Source organism: Procambarus clarkii, chromosome 86 (assembly GCF_040958095.1).
Source record: "Procambarus clarkii isolate CNS0578487 chromosome 86, FALCON_Pclarkii_2.0, whole genome shotgun sequence".
Classification (NCBI taxonomy): domain Eukaryota; kingdom Metazoa; phylum Arthropoda; class Malacostraca; order Decapoda; family Cambaridae; genus Procambarus; species Procambarus clarkii.
In genome coordinates this window covers 16,993,549-17,021,256 of record NC_091235.1, presented here as the reverse complement: position 1 = coordinate 17,021,256, position 27,708 = coordinate 16,993,549, and the positions used below count along the sequence as shown (strand labels likewise).

The 27,708-nt window shown below is 41.4% G+C and overlaps 1 protein-coding gene across 1 annotated transcript in view; it reads left to right on the top strand.

The window, feature by feature from the left end:
* LOC123767891 (ecdysone receptor) overlaps positions 1 to 27,708 on the top strand; it is a 579,936-nt gene that overhangs the window by 528,908 nt on the left and 23,320 nt on the right. The window contains 5 exon segments of the mRNA XM_045757963.2: positions 13,371 to 13,541; positions 19,633 to 19,773; positions 21,994 to 22,118; positions 22,531 to 22,611; positions 27,140 to 27,265. Of these exon segments, the coding sequence (XP_045613919.1) occupies positions 13,371 to 13,541; positions 19,633 to 19,773; positions 21,994 to 22,118; positions 22,531 to 22,611; positions 27,140 to 27,265 (644 nt within the window).

Here is a 27,708-nt window from a genome sequence, read left to right as displayed (position 1 = left end):
CAACCACCAACCCACCTACAGGGGCGTGACGACGCCGACACCTGCGTCATGTACTCTGGTGTCCGCCGCGGGCCGAAGGGGATTAAACTCGCCAAAGAAAACGGAAAGTCACGGGGTCAAACACTGGGTACTTTGTTGACTTATTTGGTAGTACTCCGGGCCACGTGGACTCTCCTGGCCGTCCTTGTGGCCCACCACCGGGACTCTCCCAACCTATCCTAACCTATCCTAACCCAACCCATCCTAACCCAACCCAACCCAACTCAACCCAACCCCAACCAAACCAAACCAACTAATGCGTTAGAAAACGGGGAATTTTGTGAGTCGCTATTTTTTATAGTTGGTGGGACGGGTTGAACAATCAACCTAGCCAGGTGGGACGGGTTGAACAATCAACCTAGCCAGGTGGGACGGGTTGAACACTCAACCTAACCAGGTAGGACGGGTTGAACAATCAACCTAGCCAGTTGGGACGGGTTGAACAATCAACCTAGCCAGGTGGGACGGGTTGAACAATCAACCTAGCCAGGTGGGACGGGTTGAATAATCAACCTAGCCAGGTGGGACGGGTTGAACAATCAACCTGGCCAGGTGACCTACAGTTTCCAGGAGAAACATGGATAGTTGCTAGCCTTGATATAGTGAGTGTATATGTGTTCTTCCTTTGAAGGTTAAATGAAATATTGAAAATACATATTTAGGATTTTCTACGAATTTTTATGTAATAATTAAAAAACGTGTAGAAAAGTAATATTTCTGAGTTAATATGATATCCTTAACTAAGAGGCGTTAGTGACTCAACTCAGCGATTACAACCCGTTATCTTGGCAACAACGGACAAATTAAATGGTGCTAAAACACATTAAGCCGATTAATACAAAATAATGGCTGCTACTTTCACAGTACCCCTTATTTTGTACGATGGAGACCGTAGCATACACAATGGGACGCATTAGTTGAGAGAACGATTAGGTTTGAATAGCTTATTCAACTAGTGAATCAGCTAGTGGCTATCACCTCCTGACCTGAATTAGGATATCTTATCTAATTACCTTTCTGTATGTGGTACTCCCTCTATCACGGCTGCTGTTTTATCGTCAAATGTGATAACTAATTTAGGTTATCTGACAGGATCACCCAGACGCACTCGCTAATTGTCCAACAGTCATTTGTAGATGGTCATGTACGTTAAAATATTTAACTGTGAGTCTGATTTTTTTCAGTATTTTGAATAATGTTTCTGTACTCGAGATATCAAGATTATTGTAGAGTTCTTTTCATAATCTGTATCTGTTTTTCACTCACTGCTCCTAAGCTTTGTACTCACTTTTCTAAGTCTTGCACTCATTTCTCTAAGCCTTGCACTCACTGTCACTGCCCTAAGCCTTACACTCATTTCCCTAAGCCTTGCACTCACTGTCTTAAGCCTTGGACTCACTGTTCTAAGCCTTGCACTCACTGTTCTAAGCCATTCACTCATTACTCTAAGCCTTGCACTCACTTCCCTAAGCCTTGCACTCACTGAAGCAAACCCAGACACTAGCAGCTGCATATTATTCCAAAAATATATTAATAAAACTATTTGCTTCAGCTAAGATGGTTACAAAATCTAAAAGCAAGGTAATATTACCGAGAGAGGATGAGCTTACATTATTGATTTACTTAAATTTATTGAGATGTGAATAAGTCTCAGTGGGCCAAGTGGACCGTTGGTTCAACATTGAGATAACGGTACACTAAGGTACTGTGCCTAATGGCACTCTGGAATAGTAGTGAATACAGTGAGAGATTATGTTGAACAATCTGGTGTTCAACAGACTGGTTGAACATCAGATTGTTCAACAATCTGGTTTGGACTGGTTGATGGCCACTCTTATTATCTTCTAAAGCAACTTTCTTATATGTAAACACTAGCAATGTTTAGCAACGTGAAGACGTAATGTTTATCAGTATAAACTAACCGCTGGAAATAGTAAACCAAGAAATGTATCTATGATACATTTGTTGGTTTACTCTTGGTCTTCTTGGCTTCGTGGCGACTCTTGGCCCACTACGAAGTAAACGCAAGTCAGTATTGACAATATTTACCACCCACTGGACTTAAATTGCGTCGTATGGCATTATCGTGGATATCTGCATACATAGTGACCCACTGTATAGTGACCCACAGTTGATTGACAGTTGAGAGGCGGGACCAAAGAGCCAAAGCTCAACCCCCGCAAGCACAATTAGGTGAGTACAATTAGGTGAGTACTGCAGGTACTAATGCTCTTGCTATATATATGAATAACACTGGCGGGCAGTTTACTAAAAATGTGATGTTTAAATCTCATTAATCCAAATATTTATCAAGTCACTGAATAAATATTGCTTATTTTACGTGACTGCCAGAGACATCTAAAGTTTTCTAACGCCATACAGTCTTGCTCGGCTGTGATTCTGACTGACTCCTGATACCTGGTTCAGTCACAGAGGTCGGCCATACCACTCTCTCATCTTGTGCAGTGGTGTTAGATAATGCTCAGAGAGAAGAGTACAGATGCGTTATGCGATACAGTTGCGTTATGCGATACAGATGTATTATGCGATGTTCAAATACAATGATGTGTAGCCTATAATCTTCATTGAAGATCACTGTAAGGTTCTTCCTGCCTCAACTTCTCACTCATATATCAGAGTTAATACGATGACTTCTTCTTCTGTAGATAACACTTCTATTTGTGGTCATGGACTGAACAAGTCTTTGCAGTGAGACCATCTATTCAATCCTGCTTGAGCACTTGTAAGCGCTTGGAAAGAGATTCGTGGGTCACCAAGCAACAAGACTAGTTCGCACGACCTCTATAACTTGTCACAAACCCAACCGTTACAGCAAGCGAATTGCCTTCAGGTCCATCTATGCATCTTGAGCTCCAGTGCTTTGCTAATTCATCTCCCGACTCTGCTCAACATATCAATAACACTGCAGCTACTCAAGGAGCTGTCTCAAAGCCCCGGTGACTGTTGTTGCTATACTCCAACGGCCTGGTGGTGACAATTGACACGTTTGAACTTAAATTTTAAATATAAATGTTGCTGTTTCAGATTTAGCTACTCAGAACGAAGTGTCCATGTAGCACGGGCTATGGTGAGCCCGTAAGTCGTAAATATAAACAAACAAAATCTATGACCAGGCATTGTATCAAACTATTAATTATAATAATATGAGACCCAGGAGCTGACACACACACACACGTACGCGAGAGACAGAGGAGGAGTCAGGGGAGACATGATCACTTCCTACAAAATTCTCAGAGGAATTGACAGAGTAGATAAAGATAAATTGTTTAACAAGGGTGGTACGCGAACTAGTAGACACAGGTGAAACTGAGTACCCAAATGAGCCACAGGAACGTTAGAAAGAACTTTTTCAGTGTCAGAGTAATTAACAAGTAAAATGCATTAGGCAGTGATGTGGTGGAGGCTGACTCCATACACAGTTTCAAATGTAGATATGATAGAGCCCAGTAGGCTCAGGAACCTGTACACCTGTTGATTGACGGTTGAGAGGCGGGACCAAAGAGCCAGAGCTCAACCCCCGCAAGCACACCTAGATGAGTACACACCATGACTGGCTACACCCCCAAGTGTGTCGTCATCACGGTGCAGGTCCAGCAAGAACTCTCAAGACACACTCCACTCCTCCCCCCCCCCCCCCCGCCCATCCTAACCCTCCCAAACCATTTCTACACTTCCTTAATTCCAAGACCGTCCTACTCCTCTCCCATACCCCACTATCCTCCTGCTCAACCCTATCCTTAGCTTCCCTTCTCCCTCTATCCTGGTTCAATCCTTCCCACTTGTATACTACACGTTCTCTCCTCCTCATCCTCCACCTTTTCCTTCTCATCCTCCACCTTTTCCTTCTCATCCTCCACCTTTTCCTTCTCATCCTCCACCTTTCCCTTGCCTTTCCATGTCCATACACAAATTTATTATACTCCTCTTTGAGTCGATTTTAAAATATTCCAAATACTGAATAATATAATATTCTAAAATTCCAGTCTTTAGTCTTAAAGTCCAGTCTTAAAATTACAGTTTTAACTGTACATATATAGAGCAATTTAAATATGTATGCGTATGTTAATTTTTTCCTCAATGCCAATGTGTGTGTTGTGTGAATATTTCGAATCCTAATTGTTTACCCAAGACAACACCACAAGGAACGCCAAGATTAGGTTACATACAGTTATAATTCCAACAATTTCTTTTATTCGAAATGAAAGTTGAAGATGAGTTTTTGTTGGTAAAGGCGAGACCCAATAACGGAGGTCGGCACTGCGTTGTTGGGAGTTGTCACATGGCGGCGGATTCCCCAGTTGGATTTACTGATCTGTTGGTGTATTTCCAGTGCATGTATTATTTCTTGTGTCTCGAATGACGATTTAATTCGGCAGCTTGACTTATGCTGTGAGTGGACACACCGCCATGGTGACAGTATTGGGCAGCGTCACTCACCCTGTGAGTGGACACACCGCCATAGTGACAGTATTGGGCAGCGTCACTCATCCTGTCAGTGGACACACAGCCATAGTGACAGTATTGGGCAGCGTCACTCACCCTGTGAGTGGACACACCGCCATAGTGACAGTATTGGGCAGCGTCACTCACCCTGTGAGTGGACACACCGCCATAGTGACAGTATTGGGCAGCGTCACTCATCCTGTCAGTGGACACACAGCCATAGTGACAGTATTGGGCAGCATCACTCACCCTGTGGGTGGAACACCGCCATAGTGACAGTATTGGGCAGCGCCACTCATCCTGTGAGTGGACACACCGCCATAGTGACAGTATTGGGCAGCGTCACTCATCCTGTGGGTGGACACACCGCCATAGTGACAGTATTGGGCAGCGTCACTCATCCTGTGAGTGGATACACCACCATGGTGACAGTATTGGGCAGCGTCACTCATCCTGTGGGTGGACACACCGCCATAGTGACAGTATTGGGCAGCGTCACTCATCCTGTGAGTGGATACACCACCATGGTGACAGTATTGGGCAGCGCCACTCATCCTGTGAGTGGACACACCGCCAAACAGGATGTACACCAACCCCAGATAAGAATGTATGAAATTAGGGATGTCAATTTCCTCAAGATACTGATGGCTCCTTTCTTGTGGTAACGTGTGACGTCGTTGATGTCTCGGTTATTACAAGCCTACAGGGGTCATCCTCCCAGGGAGGTGACATCCCTGTAGGCATAAGCTGGTGGGCTTGCTCAGAGAAGCATCCTGATTGGTCGTACCAATCTGTGCTATTCTAGTTTCTTCTCACTCTTTTCGCTCGTAGTACACCTACCTATCCTCCTCCTCTTCATCCTACCTATCTTCTCCCCCCGCCCCTTATCTTCACCATCCCTGCGTCATTTACCTCTTTCGTGATTCGCTTTTCAACATTGCCAAAGCTGTAGCCTTCCCCTAACCCTTATCCTCTATCTCCCCTCCAGACGCAGGCCACCTGCTGGTAAGTCATCCTCCCTATTCTCCTACCCCCATGCAACATTACCTCTACTAGCCCATGCCAATCATCCCTTCCCTTCTCCCACCTGAACCCTCTGACCCTCTACCCTCCTTGCCGCTTCCCTTTTCAACATCCCGTCCCCCTCCCGCTCCTCTAGCCCCCACGTCCCCAACCCCCCCCCCCCCAACCTTCGTCACTGCACACATCCTGTATAGGGTTTTGAAGGTCAACATTCCGTTTTCTACCGCGTAGTACCAGCTAGGTATAACTGTATATATATATATATATATATATATATTTTTTTTGTCTAAGGCAGTTCAAGCACTGATTTGTAAACGAGGGGGAGAGGGGGTATTTAAATGAAGAATTGTAATTTCAAGCCTATTGTTGAGAACGAGTTCATCGTGATTAATATATGTGACATAACGCACTAACCACCTCCACACACACACACACACACACACACACACACACACACACACACACACACAGTGATGTGGTGGAGGCTGACTCCATACACAGTTTCAAATGTAGATATGATAGAGCCCAATAGGCTCAGGAATCTGTACACCAGTTGATTGACGGTTGAGAGGCGGGACCAAAGAGCCAGAGCTCAACCCCCGCAAGCACAATTAGGTGAGTACAATTAGGTGAGTACACACACACACACACTGGGGCGTTTCCATGCTCCAAGAGCTGTTGCGTCTCATCTGGCTGTTCTCTCCCACGGTAATGACCTCCTCTGTTCTTCCTGTTTCATCCTTTAATCTGCCTCAGCACCCATCTGCTCATTGAGTCCATCTCTCAACACAGGCCTACACTCTCCCCTCTTCTTCTCCCTCCAATATACATGCTTCCCTCCCATCCAACCCACAAAGACATTCCTCATCCTCCATGTTGCAAGAAACTCATCCAGTTTTCTCCTAGATCAGTAAAATCGTTGCTTTAAAGTTTAAAATTTACCTCTTCGAATCCGGCTCCTTTCATCTTCCCCTTCCTTGCGTCAATTCCCCTTTAGGTCTGTCCTTTCTCTGTAGGCCTGCCCTTCCTCTGTAGGCCTGCCCTTCCTCTGTAGGCCTGCCCTTCCTCTGTAGGCCTGCCCTTCCTCTGTAGCCATTCCCAGCTGTTATCCCGTAAGCGTCGAGGAAGCTGTCCGCCTTCCCGCCAACCGCCGCAAGCAAGAGGACCGCTAGGTACCAGATAATCAACACGATCGCTTGATGCCCCGCTCACCCACTGTTGTGGGAGGTGGGATTGTGGTGGTGGTGGTGGTGGTGGTGGTGGTGGTGGTTGTGGCGGCAGTGTGAGGCGAGGGTCCCAGTGGTGTTGGTGGTGGGTGGGGGATACACTGACGTGGGGAGAATTAAGTGGTTGGGACGGTGTAGGTGGGAAGTTTGAGGACAAGGATAGGTGGTGAGTGTCGCGTTAAAATCTCTTGTTTATTTCGACTCTGAATGTTGCGGTGACTTTTTGTGTGTTTTCTGTACTGTGGTGGTTTCTGGTGGCCACGACCACGCTTGGCCATCAGTAATTTATAGCAGTGACTATTCACTTTTTTCTTCTCAGTATCTACAATAAAAAGTTTACAATGAATTAGCGTCATCAACGTATTCATCGTATCCAATTAGTTTATTTGCCAGTCTTACGCTGAGTAGGTTTTGCCTCACATTGATGAGTCATTTGTCTCGTCTGTGTCCTCGTTCTGTTATTCTTCGCTTTGAACATGGCTTGTCTCTTGGTTAGTTTCATCTAATATCTTGTATGGCGTTGTCATGTCTCATCTGTTCTTTCTTTCCTTCTATGTGTGTGTGTGTACTCACCTAGTTGTACTCACCTAGTTGTGTTTGCGGGGGTTGAGCTCTGGCTCTTTGATCCCGCCTCTCAACCGTCAATCAACAGGTGTACAGATTCCTGAGCCTATTGGGTTCTATCATATCTACACTTATAACTGTGTATGGAGTCATTACCTAAATGTTGTTACAGGATTAGAGCTACGCTCGTGGTGTCCCGTCTTCCCAGCACTCTTTTTTCCTATAACATGCATGCGTGAACATTGTGTCGGGCGCGAAGTAGGTAGCGTTCCCGCCGGCTCAACTCGGGGCGCCCGCCACCACACAACTAGTTTGAAGAAAGGTGAGGTCACGCAGAAGGCGCGGCCCTTAAACGCTTCTTCCGTCTGCAGTAAAAATTCCGCCTGAGGAAGTGTAGAATGCTTTCTACACGTTTTTATTATAGTTTAACCGACCGGTGACAAATATCACCATTTCCCAGGGTCACCGCTGTGATATATGTCAGGAATTATCGTTTTCTTTTACGAGTTGAAAGAAACGTGCTCCCAGATTCTCTTTACTTCTTGAATTAAATTGAAACTTACCGTAACCAAATCATTCTTGACCTAAAATGATGTGTATTATTCGAGAAAATAAAAGGTTGCCGGCGAAGGAAGCAACTGGAGTTAAGATGGTCGGATGATTGTTAAACATACTTGAAAGTTAACGTGATTGAATGAAATTATCGTTTTACTTGTGACTATGGGTGTTCGAAGGGTATATGTGACTCTTCCCTGAGTCATTGTTCGAATGAGAGGGTAGTGGTTGTTCCATTCCCCTGGGTTCTAGGAGACTCGAACCGTGTACCCCAGGCGTGTGAGGCCGAAGCTATATCCACCGAGCTATTGAGAAGCCTTAATAGGAAAGGGGCAAGTCTTTTTTAGTGGTAGTTGGTGGGCTGGAGATGGTGGTGGACACGGCCTACCACCACCATCACCACTACCACCACCATCACCACTACCTTCACCATCACCACTACCTTCAGCCTCCCTTAGCATCTTACAAGGGGGCGACAGCACTTACTGTCACACCTTCTTAAATGAAGATGCTTCACGGGCTCTAGAACCCATTAACAAACCTGCAACAGCTTCTACTTTAGTACTTACGCAGACAAGATCCCACCTCCACTCTTTCCCCTCTCTTCTTAAAGTGTGTGTGTAATTACCTAAGTGTAGTTACAGGATGAGAGCTAGGCTCATGGTGTCCCGTCTTCCCAGTACTCTTTGTCGTATAACGCTTTGAAACTAATGACGGGTTTGGCCTCCACCACCTTCTCACTTAGCTTGGTCCAACCGTCTACCACTCTGCAGAAGAAAACTTTCTAATATTTTTTTGGTACCTTTGTTTCCTTTGCTTGAATCTGTGTCCTATTGTTTCTGAAATTCCAGTTTTTAAGAATTCATCTTAGTCAATTTGGTCGATGTCTCTTACTGTTTTCTATGTAATGATCATATCAAATTTATTTATTTTATATTCGGCATATTTATCACTCTAACCGCTCCTCGTAGCTCTTGTCCTTCGCTTCTGGGAGCCATTTAGCAGCATGTCTTTGTACCTTTTCCAGCTTATTGATGTGTGTCTTAAGATATGGGCACCATACAAGCACTGAATATTCTCCTCGTAGCTTTGGTTTCAAAGCAAAGCAAGAAAGCTTTGGTTTCTTAGTTTTTTTACAGCCCACGTATTTAAAATCGATTCTGAATTGTGCGCGCGTGTGTATGCGCGTGCATATATTTATTTGTATCTGCAGAACCGAGCTGTTAGCTCTTGGACCCCGCCTTTCTAAACAATCTTTTATATCTACTACATATATTTCTCTCTGTCACAGACGCGCATACACACACACATCCCCAGGAAGCAGCCCGTAGCAGCTGTCTAACTCCCTGATACCTATTTACTGCTAGGTTAACAGGGGCATCAGGGTGAAAGAAACTGCCCATTTGTTTCCTTAACAGCTGAGTGGACAGCGCTTCGGATTCGTAGTCCTGAGGTTCCGGGTTCGATCCCCGGTGGAGGCGGAGACAAATGGGCAAAAAGTTTCTCTCACCCTGATGCCCCTGTTACCTAGCCGTAAATAGGGCCTTAGGAGTTAGACAGCTGCTACGGGCTGCTTCCTTGGGGGTGTGTAACAAAAAAGAGGCCTGGTCGAGGACCGGGCCGCGGGGACGCTAAGCCCCGAAACCATCTCAAGATAACCTCAAGATAACCTCTACAGCAACCCGGACACACAAACAGGTTATCCCGTCGACTCCAACACGTGGAACTAATCTACCGAACTCCCCTCAGCCCAAATGGGTTATAAAAGATAGTTCTACTCGATCGAGGACGCAATTTAATATGGGAAAGTGGTTGAAGAATTAGGGGACTAGTTTTTCGCTCCTACTAAACTGTGGATATCTGGTGTCTGGACAATCGACTTGAGAATGGTCCAGGACGGACCGAAACGTCGTCGTCCCTTCACCTTCTAGTGTGTGGTCTGGTCAACATGTATGGTGTAGACTTTCTGTTGTATTCAAGTTCAAGTATGTTTATTGAGACAAGAAAGAAATACATCTCAAAGGGATGTATTTCTTCTGTTGTATTGAAAACAGTATATTCGACTTTTGTTTATAGATTATTCTGGGAATGAGTAGATATATGCGTGTATATATATATATGCGTGTATATATATATGCATAGTTCTCAAAAGAAAAGTGATGGTACTATCAACTCTTATGAGTTAACAATAAAAAACATAGAAATACGTGTACCGTAAAATACCTTTACCGTAATACTTGGCAATATAAGGAGGCTAATATAATTCCCGTTGGCGGTGTCAACAAAGCCGCCACCGCCGCCAGGGGGCCAGTCATGTTGATGCGCAACATTGAAGAAACTCGAGCAATAGTCTATTTACTCTAAGCGGATAATGTATGTAAATATTCGAGAACGCTTGGGAAGCTCACATATCATTCCTGTTCCCGTTTGCTGACCTACACACACACACACACACACACACACACACACACACACACACACACACACACACACACACACACACACACACACACACACACACACACACACGCGCGCACACAAGCTTGAATACGCCAAGGTGCGTAGTGCTCCTGGCTGTCTGGGTTCGAATCCTTCTGGGGTTGGAGGCGTAGCTATGAGAGATAAGCTTTAGTTATTACTAGTTATTTACTTGACAGTACTTACACCTGCTACAGATACTCGTAGGAGATACTTACAAGTATTACAGCTGTTATAGATATTTGTAGGAAAGTCGATGCTGGGCACAGCCACGTAAATTACGTTGACTGCGACAAACGACTCAAGAGAGGTTATGGAGATGCAAATCAGAAAAAGTTAAACCAACGTATTTATGACACGAGGAAGATGAGTGGCTGTGTTGACCCCTAGGTGGATAGCCTGGTTAGTGGTCACACCTTAATAGTGGAGGCAAGGTGAACCATCACTCAAGGTCTTGGGCTTGCAAGCCCGGCATATTAACACACTCATGGAGAAGTGTGTCACACTCACACACTCACTCACACACACTCAAGAGAGAAAGAACTGCATAACCTTGCTTCTGCTTGAGATCCTTCACACAATAAACATGCTGTGGTTGAATGCTCAATACACAACTCTTTTCAACTCTTTTTGACCACGCCGTAGCTCATGTCAATTAAGGCAGCGTCTGGGATCCTCTCGGACGTAGGTTCGAATCCTCGTCACGGCCCTTGTGGACTTGTTCATTGCTCAATAACTCGCTACACTACAAAGTATCTACATCTCTCTAACCCTGTCAGTGGAGGATAGACGAGAATGTTTACGTATGTAGGTTGGCATTCTAAACCCACCTCAATCACTGTGTGTGGTTGAGTGCTTAATAACTCGCTGCACTATATGTACAGTATATCTCAAACCTTGTCCAGGCGATGAGTCACAATAACGTGGCTAAAGTAAGTTGACCAGACCACGCACAATCGACTTGAGAATGGTCCAGGACGGACCGAAACGTCGTCGTCCCTTCACCTTCTAGTGTGTGGTCTGGTCAACTATCTCAAACCTTGTCCGTGTGGGACAAACAAAACATCTACATATGCTGGTTAACATTGTACAACTGATTGGCTTACGTCTGTGGTAAAAAACTTCACATGACAAAAAACATCTCGATGCAGTCCTTGTCACGTCGTTTGTATTAGAAGTTAGTTTAAATAATTTCATAAATAAATAATTCTTTTTACCTTACTATGTATTTGAATAGTCATGAGCAAGAGGGGTTGCAGGGGGAAGAGTTTGGGGCTCTATAATCGTCAAAGGCAGACAAGGTTACAGGTGGCCCCAGAGGTAATCACCAGGTGTTCCACAGGTGTCGAGCACACAGGGGGGATGGGGGGGAGGCAGACAATACTGTTGTAGCGGAGTAGTACCTTTTTTTGTGCCTTTTTTTAAGCTGTATCCGGCATAGAGGAGCCCGAAATCTGTGGCTAGGGAGAGTGTCACGAATTCAAGGTCAGAGGTTATTTTAACGCGTGATTTATTATGACGGTCGTTCTGGGTGTGTGTGGGTGGATGTGGGGGTGTAATTACCTAAGGGTAGTTACAGGGTGACATGTAAGCTAATGGTGTTGCGTCGCTTCTGTGAAGCTTTGTTATGTAGAATGCTTTTAGGTTTCACGTTATTTTGGCATTCTCCGTATTTAAATTATACCATCTGTCCACCACTTTGTAAAAAGGATTGGCTTTTGTGGCAGTTGGTGCATAGTGAATTTATGTGTGTGTGTGTGTGTGTTTGTGTGTGTGTGTGTGTGTGTGTGTGTGTGTGTGTGTGTGTGTGTGTGTGTGTGTGTGTGTGTGTGTGTGTGTGTGTGTGAGAGAGGAAGAGAGCACGTGCTCTCATACCAAGGTCACACACAAACCACTCACCTCTGTGCTAGCCCAACATCCACCACAAACGATTACCTTATTTTTTATTCTGTTTTTGTTAACAAGATTAACTGTACAGCACTGTACCGCTACCCAAATATATATGAAGGGGTTGCAGAGTTTGCATCAAAGGCTTCCAAGGTCTACACTACACACTTGCATGGTCTTGCAAGGTCTCGAAGGTTTGATCACTTGCAAGGTTTACCTCATACCCCCAACTGACTGATGACTTGTCATACGCGAGATGTGAGTTGAGTTTACTAGTTTACATTGTCAAACCTCGGGAAGACTGTGAGAATCTAATATCCATAAGTGAATTAAATAGTTTAAAGTTACCTCGTGTTATTTCGTGTAAAGGTTATTAATAATAGGGTCATTCACCAATATTGTATTGAAGACGAAGAGTCACAATAACGTGGCTGAAATATGTTGACCAGATCACACACTAGAAGGTGAAGGGACGACGATGTTTCGGTCCGTCCTGGACCATTCTCAAATCGACTTGAGAATGGTCCAGGACGGACCGAAACGTCGTCGTCCCTTCACCTTCTAGTGTGCGGTCTGGTCAACATACTTTATCCACGTTATTGTGACTCATCGCCTTAATTGTTGGTGTTACTGTTGTAACACCAGATTGGACTGTCTATGAAAGTTCGATTTCATGTTTGTTACATTATATTAGAGCTAGAATTTGTTAAGCCATAATGTTAATAATATATAATGTTATATATATATATTGCTATAATGTTACTGAAGTCACCATACGAGTCACGAGTCCCCAGCCACCGCTTGAGTAAGACAGAGACGAGAAACAAGTAACACTTAGAGTACCAGCCACAGGTAGGGGCCCACGTAGGAATGAATATCCCTATAAAACAAAGCACAAAAGATATAATAACAGCCACATCGTATACAAGACAGTTGACCAACGTATCTTTTGAAGCCTCCCTAACCTAACCCACCCTAACGTAACCCAAACTGAATTATTACACCCCATTCTAAGGTAATGAGACGTGTTGTTCCAGACACGAGGACATCAATCTGAAGATAAAGGGAATGACTTGGATGCCACGGGTCTTGTGTAAGGATACTAAGGTGATGTTTTCGTTCTTCCTCCTGCAGGTCGAGATGACATGTCCCCCTCCTCCCTCACCAACTACGGCTCCGACTCCTACAGCGACCTCAAGAAGAAGAAAGGTCCCATACCCCGACAGGCAGAGGAGCTGTGCCTGGTGTGTGGGGACAGGGCCTCTGGATATCATTACAACGCGCTAACCTGTGAGGGATGCAAAGGTAAGTCAGTCGATCTTGTCTTTATGCTGCGCTAAGTCTGCATTGCGTCTTGTCGGCTTGGCTACCAGAATGTTGTTTTAGATTCAGCTACTCGGAACAAAGAATTTCAAGTAGCACGGGCTATGGTGAGCCCGTAGTGGACTTAGCTGGCACAGGAGCGGTGCTGTGTGTGTGTGGGAGGCTCTCTCTCGTCACGAATAATCACTCTCGATATAAGGATTGGTTATATGTAGTCGCAGTTGTTTTTAGGACAAGATTATAATTATATAGTATACAATATCTCATTTGGTAAACGTCTTGTATATATATTTCAGTCCTAAGCAGATAATTGTTTGATTAGATTATTTTCTACAACTCACGTGGCCATTCAGCCACAATAATAATAATAATAGTAATTAATAATAATAATTTAAGTTAAATAATGACAAATAGTTTTCTATGTTAATATTTAAAGGTAAAGAGTAGACAGTAATTTGTTTTAGGTTTTATAGCTTTGGTTCAGTACTCCAGCACATTGGAATTTGAAATGAATTTAAAGTGCAGACTTTCAGCTTTAATTTGAGGGTATTTATATCTATAACTTGTGAACCGTGTGGGAATTACTGCTGTTTCTTGAGGAGTTGTGCGGCGTTGCATCGTTCCCTCATGCACAAGAGGCAGCAAAACGTTTCCAGTTGATGTTGACCAGACCACACACTAGGAGGTGAAGGGACGACGACGTTTCGGTCCGTCCTGGACCATTCTCAAGTCGATTGAGAAACTGCCCGTGGCGTTTCCAGTTGATTCTTGGGACGACTTTTGCATGTGGGGAGTTTGTAACTCTTATCAGAGAACGTGAGGACCAAAGGTATCATTACCAGTAAAGCAGACCACAGTGAAGCTCAACAGTTAAGAGTAAACCGATCAGAAACATTGTCGAAACATTGCGTGTCAAAATCACCTTTTTGAACGCCTTGTGAAATGGAATTGAAATTGAAATAAGTTTATTGAGGTAAAATACACACAAAGGGATGAAGTAGCTCAAGCTATTCTCACCCCGTTCAGTACATCGTGTTAATACATACATAGACACACATCACAAGCAATAAACGTATTACCAAACATTCTGAGAGATAAACAGCTACATTTCCTCCTTTACACAAGTAGTATGGTACCAGACGTACACAAATACTTTTATGACCTAGGTATACTGTATAGACAAACACCTTGTGATAGACCACAGGTACTACTGATGGCTGACCCAAGAATACTTTCAATTATGAAGAAAAAACCCTTATTAACCTGTCAAAGAGATCAAGGACGACCATAAAGAGAGGACAACACCAGCATAAGCTCAGGGTTCACCACAAGATTTACACCAATGACGAGTCTCAAGAACTGCCCGAAGCGCTTTGCGTAATAGTGGCTTTAGGCATTGTATGTACTAGCTCTATCTATTAATCCAACAAATTTTGTAAAATCTCTTTATGTATGTACCTTACCTAAATAAACATTTATTTATTTATTATTTATTATAACTTTTCTTGAGCATCTCTCTTGCTTTTCCTCCACTTTCTCCCTTTTCCTTCCTTTTATGCCCGTCCTAACCCTTCCCTCTTCTCTTTCTCCCTCTCTCAAAAATGTAATACTGTAATCTGAATGAATTTACGTTCATCGTTTTCAAGTAAAACATGAAAATACGCAGGTAAATAAATGGTAGCAGTAAACATCAAAATTTTACAAACATATCAAAATCGCATGGGAGGTTACTATAGATGCCTATATTTCTTAAAGCCTGGCACTTGGGCTGACCCTGACTGGCCTATGATCCATATTATCCGTATTTCATGTGTAAAAGTTGGATGAGGCTTGCACCATGGATCTCCACTCCTGCTTTGGACAGACACAGACAGACATTCTATTTCATAATAGATATAGATACATTATGTTACTAGCTTATCAGTGTTGTAACTACGAATTTTGAGCCTCTGTAACCTTTTTCACTACCACTCATAGGATGGGTATGGGGTGGATAATAAATGAACTAAATTGAAAACTCTCATATAATGGGTATAGAATCCATACGAAATAAGCTTAGATATTAAAGAATGGCACTTCACCTTGCAGCAGGAAATTACCCCAAACACAGGCGTATTTCAGGTCCGAAAAGTGGAATGTTCTTGACTGGCCAAGTCAGTCACCCCGACATGAATCCAATTGAGCATGCATATCACTTCCTGAAGAGACTCCTGGTTCAATCTTGTCCCCCGAGCAGACGTCTTGACACCTACTATGCCTGGTGCGAATCGCTAGCAATCGGAAGGTGATTATTGTTCTTTGATGTTTTGATTACTGGCTTCCTTAGATTTCTCGTCAAGGTCCTGGTTTATATTGCGCCCGGCGCCCTTATCACTTGGAGTCTCAGGAAAGTGATAGATTTTCCCTATATTTTCCGGTTGGCTCTTCGGGCGGGGGACGGTGTCCGGCGCCTACTATCTGGCGAGAGTTTGGGGTTCTTGGTTGGGCTCATAGTGTGCTTTCGGGGCTTCGTGAACGTCGGCTCTTGCTCCACTGGAGGTCACAGGGAGACGTTGCTGCATGTTCGATTGGTCTTCGAGTTTCAGAGGGACCTTTGTGGATTTACCATTGGGCTTCGATTTCGTTCGGCTACTCAGTTCACATGATGCCTGACGCCTCTTATCGTCTGGGATCTCTGGATGTCGATAGACAGTCTTTCTACAGTTGGTTCTCTGTGTTGGGTGTGAGTCTGGCACTCGTTTTCCCGGAGGACGCCAAGAGACGTATAGCCTCCGGGCTTCGATACGAAAACGACGGAGTCTAGTCGAATCATACGTGACCATTTTGGATACCGTCGGTTCGGTACACAAACTAGAAGTTCGTTCATAGTCTTTTTTTGTATACAGGAAGCCTTTTGTGAATAATTACCCAAGTGTTACGGGATGAGAGAGAAGGCTTGTGATGTCCCGTCTTCCCAGCATTTTGTCATATGACGCATTAACGCGGTTTTGGCCTCCACCACCTTCAGACTTAACTTGTTTCAACCGTCAAAAATTCTGGTTGTGAAAGTGAATTTCCTTATTTCGTCAGCAGCTTTGTTTAGTTAGTTCAAACAAAGTTAGTTCATTTGTTTAGTTAGGTCAACAGATAAACCTACAGGGTACCCACTTTTGTCAAGAGCTGCATGCATCAAGTTAATTATACTAATTAGCGCATCATTTGCGCCTTTTGGAATCTGAAACCATACTGGCATGTGCTCAGTATATTATGTTTTGCTAGATAGGAGCAGACATTCTTGTAGACTATCTTTTCAAATATTTTAGACAAAGTGGGAAAGATTGATGAAACGTCTGAAATTGTTGACTTGAATGAGATCATCACTTTTATGGGCTGGGATTACTCTTGCTATTTTTTTTAGAATATCAGGAAAGGTTTGGAGTTCAAGTGATTTGTTGTAGAATAATAAAATGGCTGGAGCTAAAAGTCTAGTTTTTTTGTGTGTGTAAATAAGGGTTGGTATATCAGTAGGAGTACTTGACTTAGTTTCAAGTGAGGATTATATCATTAACATATCTTATCACTGCACTTCATTTAATAACTACATGATTGCTAAGTAAAAGATTTTAATTATTAATAGCATTATATTGTGGCTTTGATATTAACCTAGTCTCTGTGGCGCAGTGGTAACACACACTCGTCCCGTGCTTCGCAGGCAATTTGGTCTTGGTTCGTATCCTGGCCGGGTTGGATTGACTAGGCACCAATTCTTAATTGTACGCCTGTCACCCAGCAGTGAATGGGTTGTTAAGCGATTTGGCGGGTCGTATTCCAGGGAAAAAATTAAGATTAAGGACTTGCCCGAAACGCTATGCGTGTTAGTAGTTTTACAAGACTATAAGAACTATATATATGTTTTCGAATTAGTAGAAAATTTGTGGTTGTTATGGCGACAATGAAACTAGACGTTTTTGTTGTTATAGATTCAACTACTCGGAACAAGTTCCAAGTAGCACAGGCTATGGTGAGCCCGTAGTGGACTTACCTGGCACAGGAGCGGTGCTGTCCCTGGTGAAACTAGACGTATGCACCCTGCTGAATCTGAGAATAAAACCAGACAGCAGAAGAAAAGCGCCTAGTGGCGCTGCCCACCTAGAATACACGACACGGATACCCCCACAAGGCAGGCACCGGCAACCCTTACCACACACAGGGGTAACAACCCCGCCAGAGTAGGAGGGTAGAAATAACTTACGCTACTCTATCCTTTTGAGCTGTATTCTAGTCTCAATAAATGTACTTGAACTCGGCGGAGTGAGAGCTTGCAGGCGCCCTTCAAGTCCAGAGGGAATACAGGAGCCTCCAAGGCCCGCCGGACATCCACCGCTTCCGGACCCCAGCTCAAAACCCGCAGTGCAAGCCGGAAAACGCTAGAAAATCTATTAACGCCCCCCGTGGCAATATAGACATGGCGTGGCAACTGTCTGAGGTGTTGAATGAAGGTTCCTTACGGCAAAATGTAACTCTATGGGCAGGAAAAGCAAAAAGATCCCTAGGCGGAGCAGAAGTTAAGGCGTCCGCACAGCGTGAAGGATGAACCAGGAATCCTGGTAGAAATAAATGGGTGTGATCCATCTTCTGTATCTAAACGCTACGCGTACTAGTGGCTGTACAAGAATGTAACAACTCTTCTATATATCTCGAAAAAAAAAATATCCATACATACGGTCCTGTGCTGTAGCTGCCTCTAACCCAAGAACAACAACAAAAGGTAGCTGGGAATGGGATTAACCTCTGTTTTAATCGCCGCTCCTCTATGTACAGCACAACGTAACAAGCCCTTTTGAAACTCTTATCATCCTCAACATAAACGCCTCTCCCAACATGTGTAATGGTGCAGTCATCGGGAGGACAAACCCTTCATGCAAACTGCACATACTATCAAGAAGAAGAGATGATACCCTTGACTTTATGGGAACTCCTAACTTCTGCTTTCCTTAGAAACGTGTTGCATTTGCTGTTCACTGGGTTATGTTTTGCCGTAAAGCATCTTCGTTCAACAACCTGGATGATTGCTACTCCTGAACAACATATCGCCTGGAGTCGCAAGAGCGTTGATAAATTTTTCTTGAAGCATAAAACGGAAGTCCGGAGCCGGCTTGGCCGAGAAGTTCCGGGGATCAGTGAACCTTGACTTCTGTGTTCCCTCTGGAACTAGAGGGGGGCCTGGTTTTTACTTTGAAGCTATCCTATGTGTAGTGAGAGTATTCGGTCCCTGCCATGCCCCGTACTGTTCTGGGTCTTGAGGTGATGCCCAGTGTGCCATGCTCATGGTAGGTTAGAATTTTTTTTTATCAGGATAGCCTTCGTTCTGTTTCTATACTGAGAACAAGATCAACAGGGTGCACATGACTAGTTATGTCATTGCCCTTATCTCTACTAACAGCAACTGAAGATGAATACAGTTCAGGGCTGGTAGAGCATTACCAGGGAAGACCTCCATCAGTGGTGATGTCTATGGAATGCAGACTACAGGCAATCATTGCATGCAAAAGATTTGCAACCAATAATTAAATATAACTATTTATAGAAAGGGCTTTAATTAATGCAAATTTCACCCAATATGGATGTATATACCCTCAAATTGAAGCTGAAAATCTGTACTTTAACCTCATTGACATAGTATTATTTCAAATCCAATGTGCTCGAGTACAGAGGCAACAAACTGTGTCACTAAGTCAGCACTATATAATTGATTACATAAAATCAATAACTTATTTCTTTGTTCTTTTAAATTTGTAGCTTAGGCCTAGTAGTATTTGAGCTGTACCAGATAACTGATTTTGTTACTCCTTACATATGTTTTGTTTGGCGCACATTACTGATATAATGCCCCTCCCTATCCCAAGTTGTAACTAATGCTGCCCCACGGGGCACAGTGATAATACCTATCTATGCATACCTAGTAGAACCTGTATATATATATATATATGCTTTATAAATTTATATGGAGCCCTTGCACAAATTTATCTTTTTATTTTTATATATTCACAATTGAAAACTCCATATTCTCATACATGCACTTGTTTCTCCTCAGGTTTCTTCCGAAGATCTATTACCAAGAATGCAGTATATCAGTGTAAATATGGCAACAATTGTGAAATGGACATGTATATGAGACGCAAGTGTCAAGAATGTCGCCTGAAGAAATGTCTCAGTGTTGGCATGCGGCCAGAATGTAAGTACCACTTACCCCACTTACTACAAAAGAACTGTACAATATTATGCATGTTAAGCTTGTGGATGATGGTGTAATGAACTACTCAAATGATAAAAAATGTGCCATCAATAACATGCGGTGTGATGAGTCACTGGTATGGCATAACAGTAAATAGATGATAAATATCCATACTACAGTGTTGTAGTTTGCTCGTCCCTCTCTGTCTTGTCCGATCTCTCTTTTTTTTTTTTCTTTTTTTCCCCCTCACTTGGTCATAGAATTGTATCAAGATTTGCAAGCCAAATTTTCCTGAAATACCTCATCAATGGCCACCATTGGTTTTATTGTTTCACATTTTACTTCTTCATCGTCCTGATTTTCTTGTTGCTATTTGTGTGGTTATCTGATGTGATTTTATTACTGTAGTTGGAAACTTTGTCATTTATCTGTATCTCCTGAGTTAGAACAATTTGTGAGCAAAATATTATGCCAGACATTCCCTAAGTTGGTGTGTTTTTCTGTGACTGGAGTTGACACAACATGCAGTATCACTGTCTTGAGTTTTTATGATTTATTAAGCTCTGTTACAACCATTAAAGTCAGTGAGAGTTCTGAAGTAGTTCTGGTAGTAATGCATTATGTTCTGTATTATGCATTAAACCGTGGGTTTGATCAGGAAATTGGTATCTGTAGAAAGGTATGCAGCAAAACATGCTTCCCTCGACCAAATTAGACAGTTGTTCTTACCCACTTGTTGTTACCTAGTTGTGCTTGTGGGGGTTTTGGTCCCACCTCTCAACACCCAATCAACAGGTGTACAAGCTCTTGAGTTTATTGAGTTCTGTCATATCTACATTTGAAACCATGAATGGAGTCTGCCTCCACCTCATCATTTCTTAATGCATTTTATTTGTTAACTACAGTACTCTGACACTGAAAAAAATTCTTTCTAATGTCTCTGTAGCTTTTGGGTACCAAGTTTCCACTTATGTTTCCTTGTGCAAGAACGCCCATGCTAAATAACCCGACCACACAATCAATTCCCCTGAGAATTTTGTATATAGTAATCATGTCTCCTCTAACTCTTATGTTTTCAAGTGACATGAGGTTTAATTGCTGTAGCTTTTCCTGTAACCCATACCACTCAGTTCTGGGACTAGTCTGGTGGCAAACATTTGACATTTTTCTAACTTCATCTTGTACGTGAATAAATATTTATCCCTTGCTGGAGCTGCATACTCCAGGATCGGTTTAATATATGTGATATAGAAGGTTCTGAATAATTCCTTACTCAAATTCCTAAAGGCAGTTATGTTGGTCAACCTAGCTGTTATCCATTGATATATCAGATATTTTGTGGCAGCCCAATTTTCTAATAGTTCTAATGAAACTCAGGTTCAAAATGACCATTAAACCAATTCATTAATGTATGGTAACTAATCTAAGAATTTATTGAGCCCTGTTAATTACAGGAAGAGACCCGATTCCTGTAAAATGAGTACAATACAGTATTGTAATTATGAAAAAAAAGCACTAAGCCATTATTGCTACAGTATATATTTATATGGAAGTCATATGTTAGTCAAAATTTACTAAATATCACACGGAATTCTAATACAGGAGCAGAGCAACATTCAATTATCTGCATTGAAGAAGTCATATTTATTGAGGATTTTATTGATGTACATTTGGAATAAATGGACAGTGGAGAAGCATATTTTCTGATCATCCAGAAAAAATGGGACACCCATCCACTAGATGTATGAGCAATGCGGAGCAATGCAGTTTGAAAAGAATGGCCAAGTTTGTTAAATTAAGTGCCCATGAGCACAATATTGTGTGGCAGATATGTAACTAGGTTAAGAAAGTTTCCATCAATAATGTTTGAAACTAACACTAATTCCCATGAATTAAGTAAAATTTAGAAATAATTAAAGAACTATAAAATAAAATTAAAGTACAGCACAAGACTGTACTTTTCAAGTACAGGTATTGGAAAAATAATAGTTTGATGAATCAGTACAAGATAGTTTACTAATACTGTACAGTATATACAATAGTTAAATTTTGCACCTATTCTCCGTGAAATGTGTTGTAAATTCCATGGTTTATGAGTTCACTGATGTCATATAAATACAGTGTCGTGTCACTGCATGAAAGGCACACTACAGTGAGATTCTAGATTTGTCCACATAATTTTCTCTTATAATATTAATTTTGAATGTTTTATATTTTCAGGCGTGGTTCCCGAGTCTCAATGCCAGGTAAAACGTGAACAGAAAAAAGCTAGGGATAAAGACAAAAAAGATTATCCCAGCCTTGGTTCCCCCATAGCTGAGGAGAAGGCCATTCATTTTAGTCCAGTGAGTAATGATGTAAGCATACAACAAATTCATTTCAATCTAAATAAGATATTTATAGCTATAAAATTGTCATTATTTTTAATCAAGGACTTTGCTGAATGCTGCATTATAAAAAGTTTAAGATGGAAACTGATTGCCAGTGGGGTAAATTAAAATTTTTGTAATGGACATACAGTATACAGAATTGCAGGGAAGTAACTGAAAAATCCAGAAAGTGCCCTCTTATAAATGTTGACAGCTGTGTGGCATCCATATCCATATGGGACCTTATAAAGAAATTTATTGTATTTTTTTTGTTTATATCTATCCTAGATTCATTGTAATATTTCAAATACAGTACACATATTTATTCTGTTATAAATTTATCAATTATGCTTTTAAAAGCATTATTTACAAAATTACTTTGTTTCAGTGTAAACCCAAAGGATCACCAACTGCATCCGCTATGCAGTTCAAAAATCTTGTGGGAAGCAGTAACATCTCTCTAAGTCCTGTAAGTAAAATTCGGCCTCGGCAACAAAATTATTTTGATTCCGCATAAGGACAGTTAAGCACATAATTGAATGTCAAAATTTAATGAATTTGCAATAGTGTGCACGTGGTGGTGGAATAGTACAGCTCCGTTAATACTTTACAACGTGCGAGCAAAATTATGCGTTTCTTACAGGATGCTATGGAATCATTAACAGTAACTTGGTAATTAGTTGTTTAACGATATTACAGGAAACGTGTTCAGGTCCATAAATTTGACCTCCAATAGCTTCCATATGGAATATGGTAATTTGCCACAGTATACTGTCATAATGGTGAAAAAGAATTAGACATTTCCAAGTGATTCAGTAGTATTTTCCACTAGTATAATCATATAACTAAATGTGATTGATCTTTCAGTGTTCTATCATACTTGGCATATTCACCTAACAGTTTCGCACATATAGGACACATTCTTGGTCCGTAATTTTTCTCGTAGATATGCATCTGGGTGCATCTGTAATTAAAATATTTTTTAAAATTCTAATTTTTATTCGATCATTCTGGGATTCCGGGACTGGTTTTTAAATGAGCGCCTTTAGATTGCGCACAATTTCATACCATAATGAATGACAAAGCATGATGTTGGGTGTTGCGGGTGTGAAAATGGGAATACGCTAACGGGTAACGCTTGGCCGACTTTCGGCATTGTTGCAGGTGGGGCGCGCCAGAGTTTTCAACTTTATAATGCATATGTCCCTGTATGGAATTATATTGCGAACACATGGATACCAAAATGAACGATGTACGACAAAAAAATCAAATACTGTAAAAGGAAAAAGAAAAGATTTAATTTTGGATGAATAAAATACATTTATTTCAAATATGCTCAAATTCTCTTAGACACTACATAGTATACTTTCATTATGTCAGTAGTTTTGACAGGAATTAGCCATGCACTATTATGCTGTCATAGTAACAGCCTTTATCTGATGGGAAAACTGTAGTCGAGTAAGCATGTACTCGGCTAAATAATATGTCGTTCCCGAGCCAAATAGCAAACTTCCCTCTTGCAATACTTTCATTTGAACAAGATTTAAATCTCCAAAATGGGAAATGGCTTATCAGAACATGCTAAGAAAGAAAAAAATGGGCAGATTGAACAGAAAAAAGCAGAGACCCAATGAACAGAATAATAAACATTTGATGCACTTGGAAGAAGACAACAAGATCAGTATAAATTTATACCAGATATAGATAGAGTTCATGACATTTGCCATCCCCCATACTTTCTACACCCTGCCTCTCCACCACATTTTACACCTGTTAATACACTGGAGGATCCTCTCACACCTCCCCTTCAACATCATATCCCACTCCTCACTAAACTGCCCTCATTCTTCTCTTCCCCAACCTTGCAACCCATACAACCTTCCCCATTTTACTTGGCCACCCATTTGCCAATGCACGCATCAAAAACTCCAGATGTGAAAAGCAAAGAAGTTGAAACCAACAAAGTACACCACTGGACTGATCTGCTGGAGGAGATGGAGCTGCAAAAAAAATGCCTGATTCTGGTCACTGGGCCACTGCTGTTTCCCAGCATTGCTGGAAACCATGGCTGCGGCAGCCACCAAGGAGCCAAAAGGGTCACCCTCCCTGAGTACGACTATAGACTGGACAACACCCAGAGCAACAATTAAACTGGGGAAAAAGGTAAATGCAGCTCCACCTCGAAATATCCAGTCGAAAGGCATCTACTGCAAGCACCTCATAATTTGGAAACGGAGCCACATAGGAGGGAAGGTGCTGGTACCATGATGTAAAGAGGTCCACCTTGGGATGAAATGGGGTGGGAGCAGTTTTAAACTCTAAAACTCCAGAAAAGGGAGCTCATGACTGTGCAAGGGCAACATTAGTGGGTAGAGAATAAAACCCTTAGCCTATGCAGCCAAAACCCAGCAAGAGCCAAGCCCACACAACAAGCCAGCACCAGAACACATATGTGAAGCACGTGCTAAAAAAAGATACGATACCCAAAGCAAACAGCCTGCACAGGATAACAGAGTCGAAGGATATCCGGCACTTGAAGAAGTGATTGTGGACTGGAAGCACTACAGGCAGCCCCCACATAGTGCAGCATCAGCAATAGAACAGAGATGGGGAGTAGACTGAGAACTGGGTCCAGGACCCCTGGTGACAGTAATAGGTACTATAAGAGTTTTGAGCTGGTTTGAGTGAATTCCTTGTTCTGTGCAAAACATTTGCTAAGTTGTTTGGCAGTTTTGAGGCTTCATTATCTGTGAATCCTCCAGTTGTCTGTAAAGCTGCAGTTACTTTGCAGTAACATTGCCATAAATAAAGTAAAATCAATAATCACCTGCCATAAAATGAAAAAAAGGTTTAAATTAATCTAAATAAAAGCTAGACATTGCATACTAGACTTTATAGATTATAGTAAGCAAATGGAATGATTTAAAGGGGGATTTAATACAAGCTAATGCAATAAATAGTTTCAAAAGTTGACACAAGAAAAATGAGTATCAGGAGTCATTAGACGGTCAATAGTTGGTAAGGTGGGGCTCATGACCTAATGCCCGTTTACAAGTACATTTATGCAAATACATTTTGCCAAGTGTGCATACACACACACACACTGACCATACTCTATAGATTATTGCTCCAGAAAGCTGATAATTGGAACATTATTGTTCCAATTATTGCAGTGGAATCATTTATCTAATGACATACAGTCAGATAGCATGCAAATGGTGATCAGTATCAGTTAATAAAGAGAGGAGATTTATAACATTACAAATAAATACAGTCTAAATAAACAGACTAACATATAAAGTACAGACTACCGGCGAGTCGGCAAACAGCTGTGCGGTTGGCAGCATTTGTAATGTAAACAGTGAGACAGAGGCTGAGGATTGATGGTGTAGGCAGTGGGTCTGAAGCAGGAGTCTGAGGTTGATGAGAAACTGCAAGAGGATGATAAAGTGAACAAAAAAAATAACAAGAAATGGTGGTCTTTGAATGTTTCGTACTAAAATTTTGAATCAAATCTAGTGAAATTAAAAGTTTTATTCATAAATTGTTGTTCATTTATAATTGGGAAAGTTTACATAATAATTACAGTACATTAATTACTTGAGAGAATCACAATAACAGGATAGCACGCAGACACTCGTTATCAAAATTATAACTGGAAACTGTTTGTAACAACTTATACAAATCATTACAATAATGGCTGAACTAAATAGGTGTACAGCAATCTAAATCTAACTTACATTTTAGACATAAATTGAGTGACTAGCTATTTGAAAGTGATATATTGTAAAAGTGTTGAGGCTTACCATTAGAGCAGTAAAGATATTGGCACAATTTATATCAAAATTAGGATGATAAGACAATTAGAAATAGAGCTGTATAAACTAGTCAAGTCTTTCAAAAAGGGGAAAATTAGAACACAATTGTTAAGTGGTAAAGAATTTTCAGGCAAAGATTATTGTTAAAGTTAATGAGTCGGAGACTGATATATATCCTCATACAGACGATAAGTCACAATAACATAGCTGAAGATAACCCTATGGGTGAAAAGGTATCTCCCTGCTTTCTGCCCTGCATTGTGGCTTGTTGAGCTTGAAACCATTGCTCCCAGTTTGTTACTCTTACAAGTAAAATGGCAAATAATTAAAATACAAGAGGAGAAATCACTTCAGCTGCTGTATACACAACTATTGTGAATTAAGGGATTCAAACAAACTAGTTATATACAGGCATCATGTATGCTTAAAATGCACGAAATGGGATGCATACAACATGGAATTACTCGTCACTTTTAATAACATAGACCTCTGTGGCGAGGAGAGCAAAACTGTGCCAAAACCCTTACAACATTGAAGTTAGCACCTCACTGCACAGCCCAAAATGCCACCCTGGACTAAGGGAATCAAATTAATGGAACCAAAACTAATGGACAAATTCTGGTGTGTGGTTTTGCCATCGTATCTTCAGCCACGTTATTGTGACTCATCGTCTGCACTCCAAACCATATAATTTTGGCCTTCTTTGCCATACATCCTCAAAACATCATGAAATTATCTTCAACTAACTTTGTGTTTTTATTATCTCTATTGATCTCAACGTTTGTGCTCTTTTTCATTAATCATCCATAAAAGTATTCTTCATATTTCTTTATTCTTTTTATTCACTTTTTATTTTGAAGATTTCATTCTTTCTATTTGTTTTAGTTGAAATTTATTATTTTTATATATTTTTTTATGGAATTAACTTCCCTTATTAACATCTTGGAGGAATATAGTGGCCCAGCAGAAAGTGGTGTTTCATAACACAGCTCTTTGGTTTTTAATTTTATTATTCTATTTCTTCTTTGTTCACTTTCTAGTTTATTTTGTCTATTAAATTTTTTCTCCCTCAGCTTCTAAGGCTCTGAATCATTTGATTGTATGTCATAGCATTTACTCTGGTACTGATTTGAATTTGATATTGCTGAGCAACATGGCATTTTACAATTCCTTTGACAGGTGTCGGCAATTCCAAGATCAAATGTAAAGCCCTTGACTCGAGAGCAGGAAGAACTGATTCACACGCTAGTCTATTATCAAGAAGAGTTTGAGCAGCCTTCAGAAGAAGAACTAAAGAAAATCAAAGTAAGTTTATAAATGTTCTTTTCTTTAGTTACAAGTTCCATGAAGCCCAGTTTTATTATTGGATTTTTACAAATCGTACTTTTTTTTTTTTTATAAAGTTTGCATAGTTTACAGTGGTTGAGGCACATTGGAAAAGAAATGTACTAAAAAAATTAAAATGTTGAAGTAACAGCATACACGAAATAGACACAAAAGATTACAGTACAATGAATGTTGATAGACATGAAATAAATTTTGATGTACAATGCAAATCTTTAAAGATTAATATTATATAAAGAACCAAACCATTTTCACTTTTCTGAAAGGCATATTGTACAGTAATGTGCAATATTTATCCCACACTGTCATGGGGGGGTTTGACAGCTGAGTGGACAGTGCTTCGGATGTTAACCTAGCAGTAAATAGATACCTGGGAGTTAGACAGCTGCTACAGGCTGCTTCCT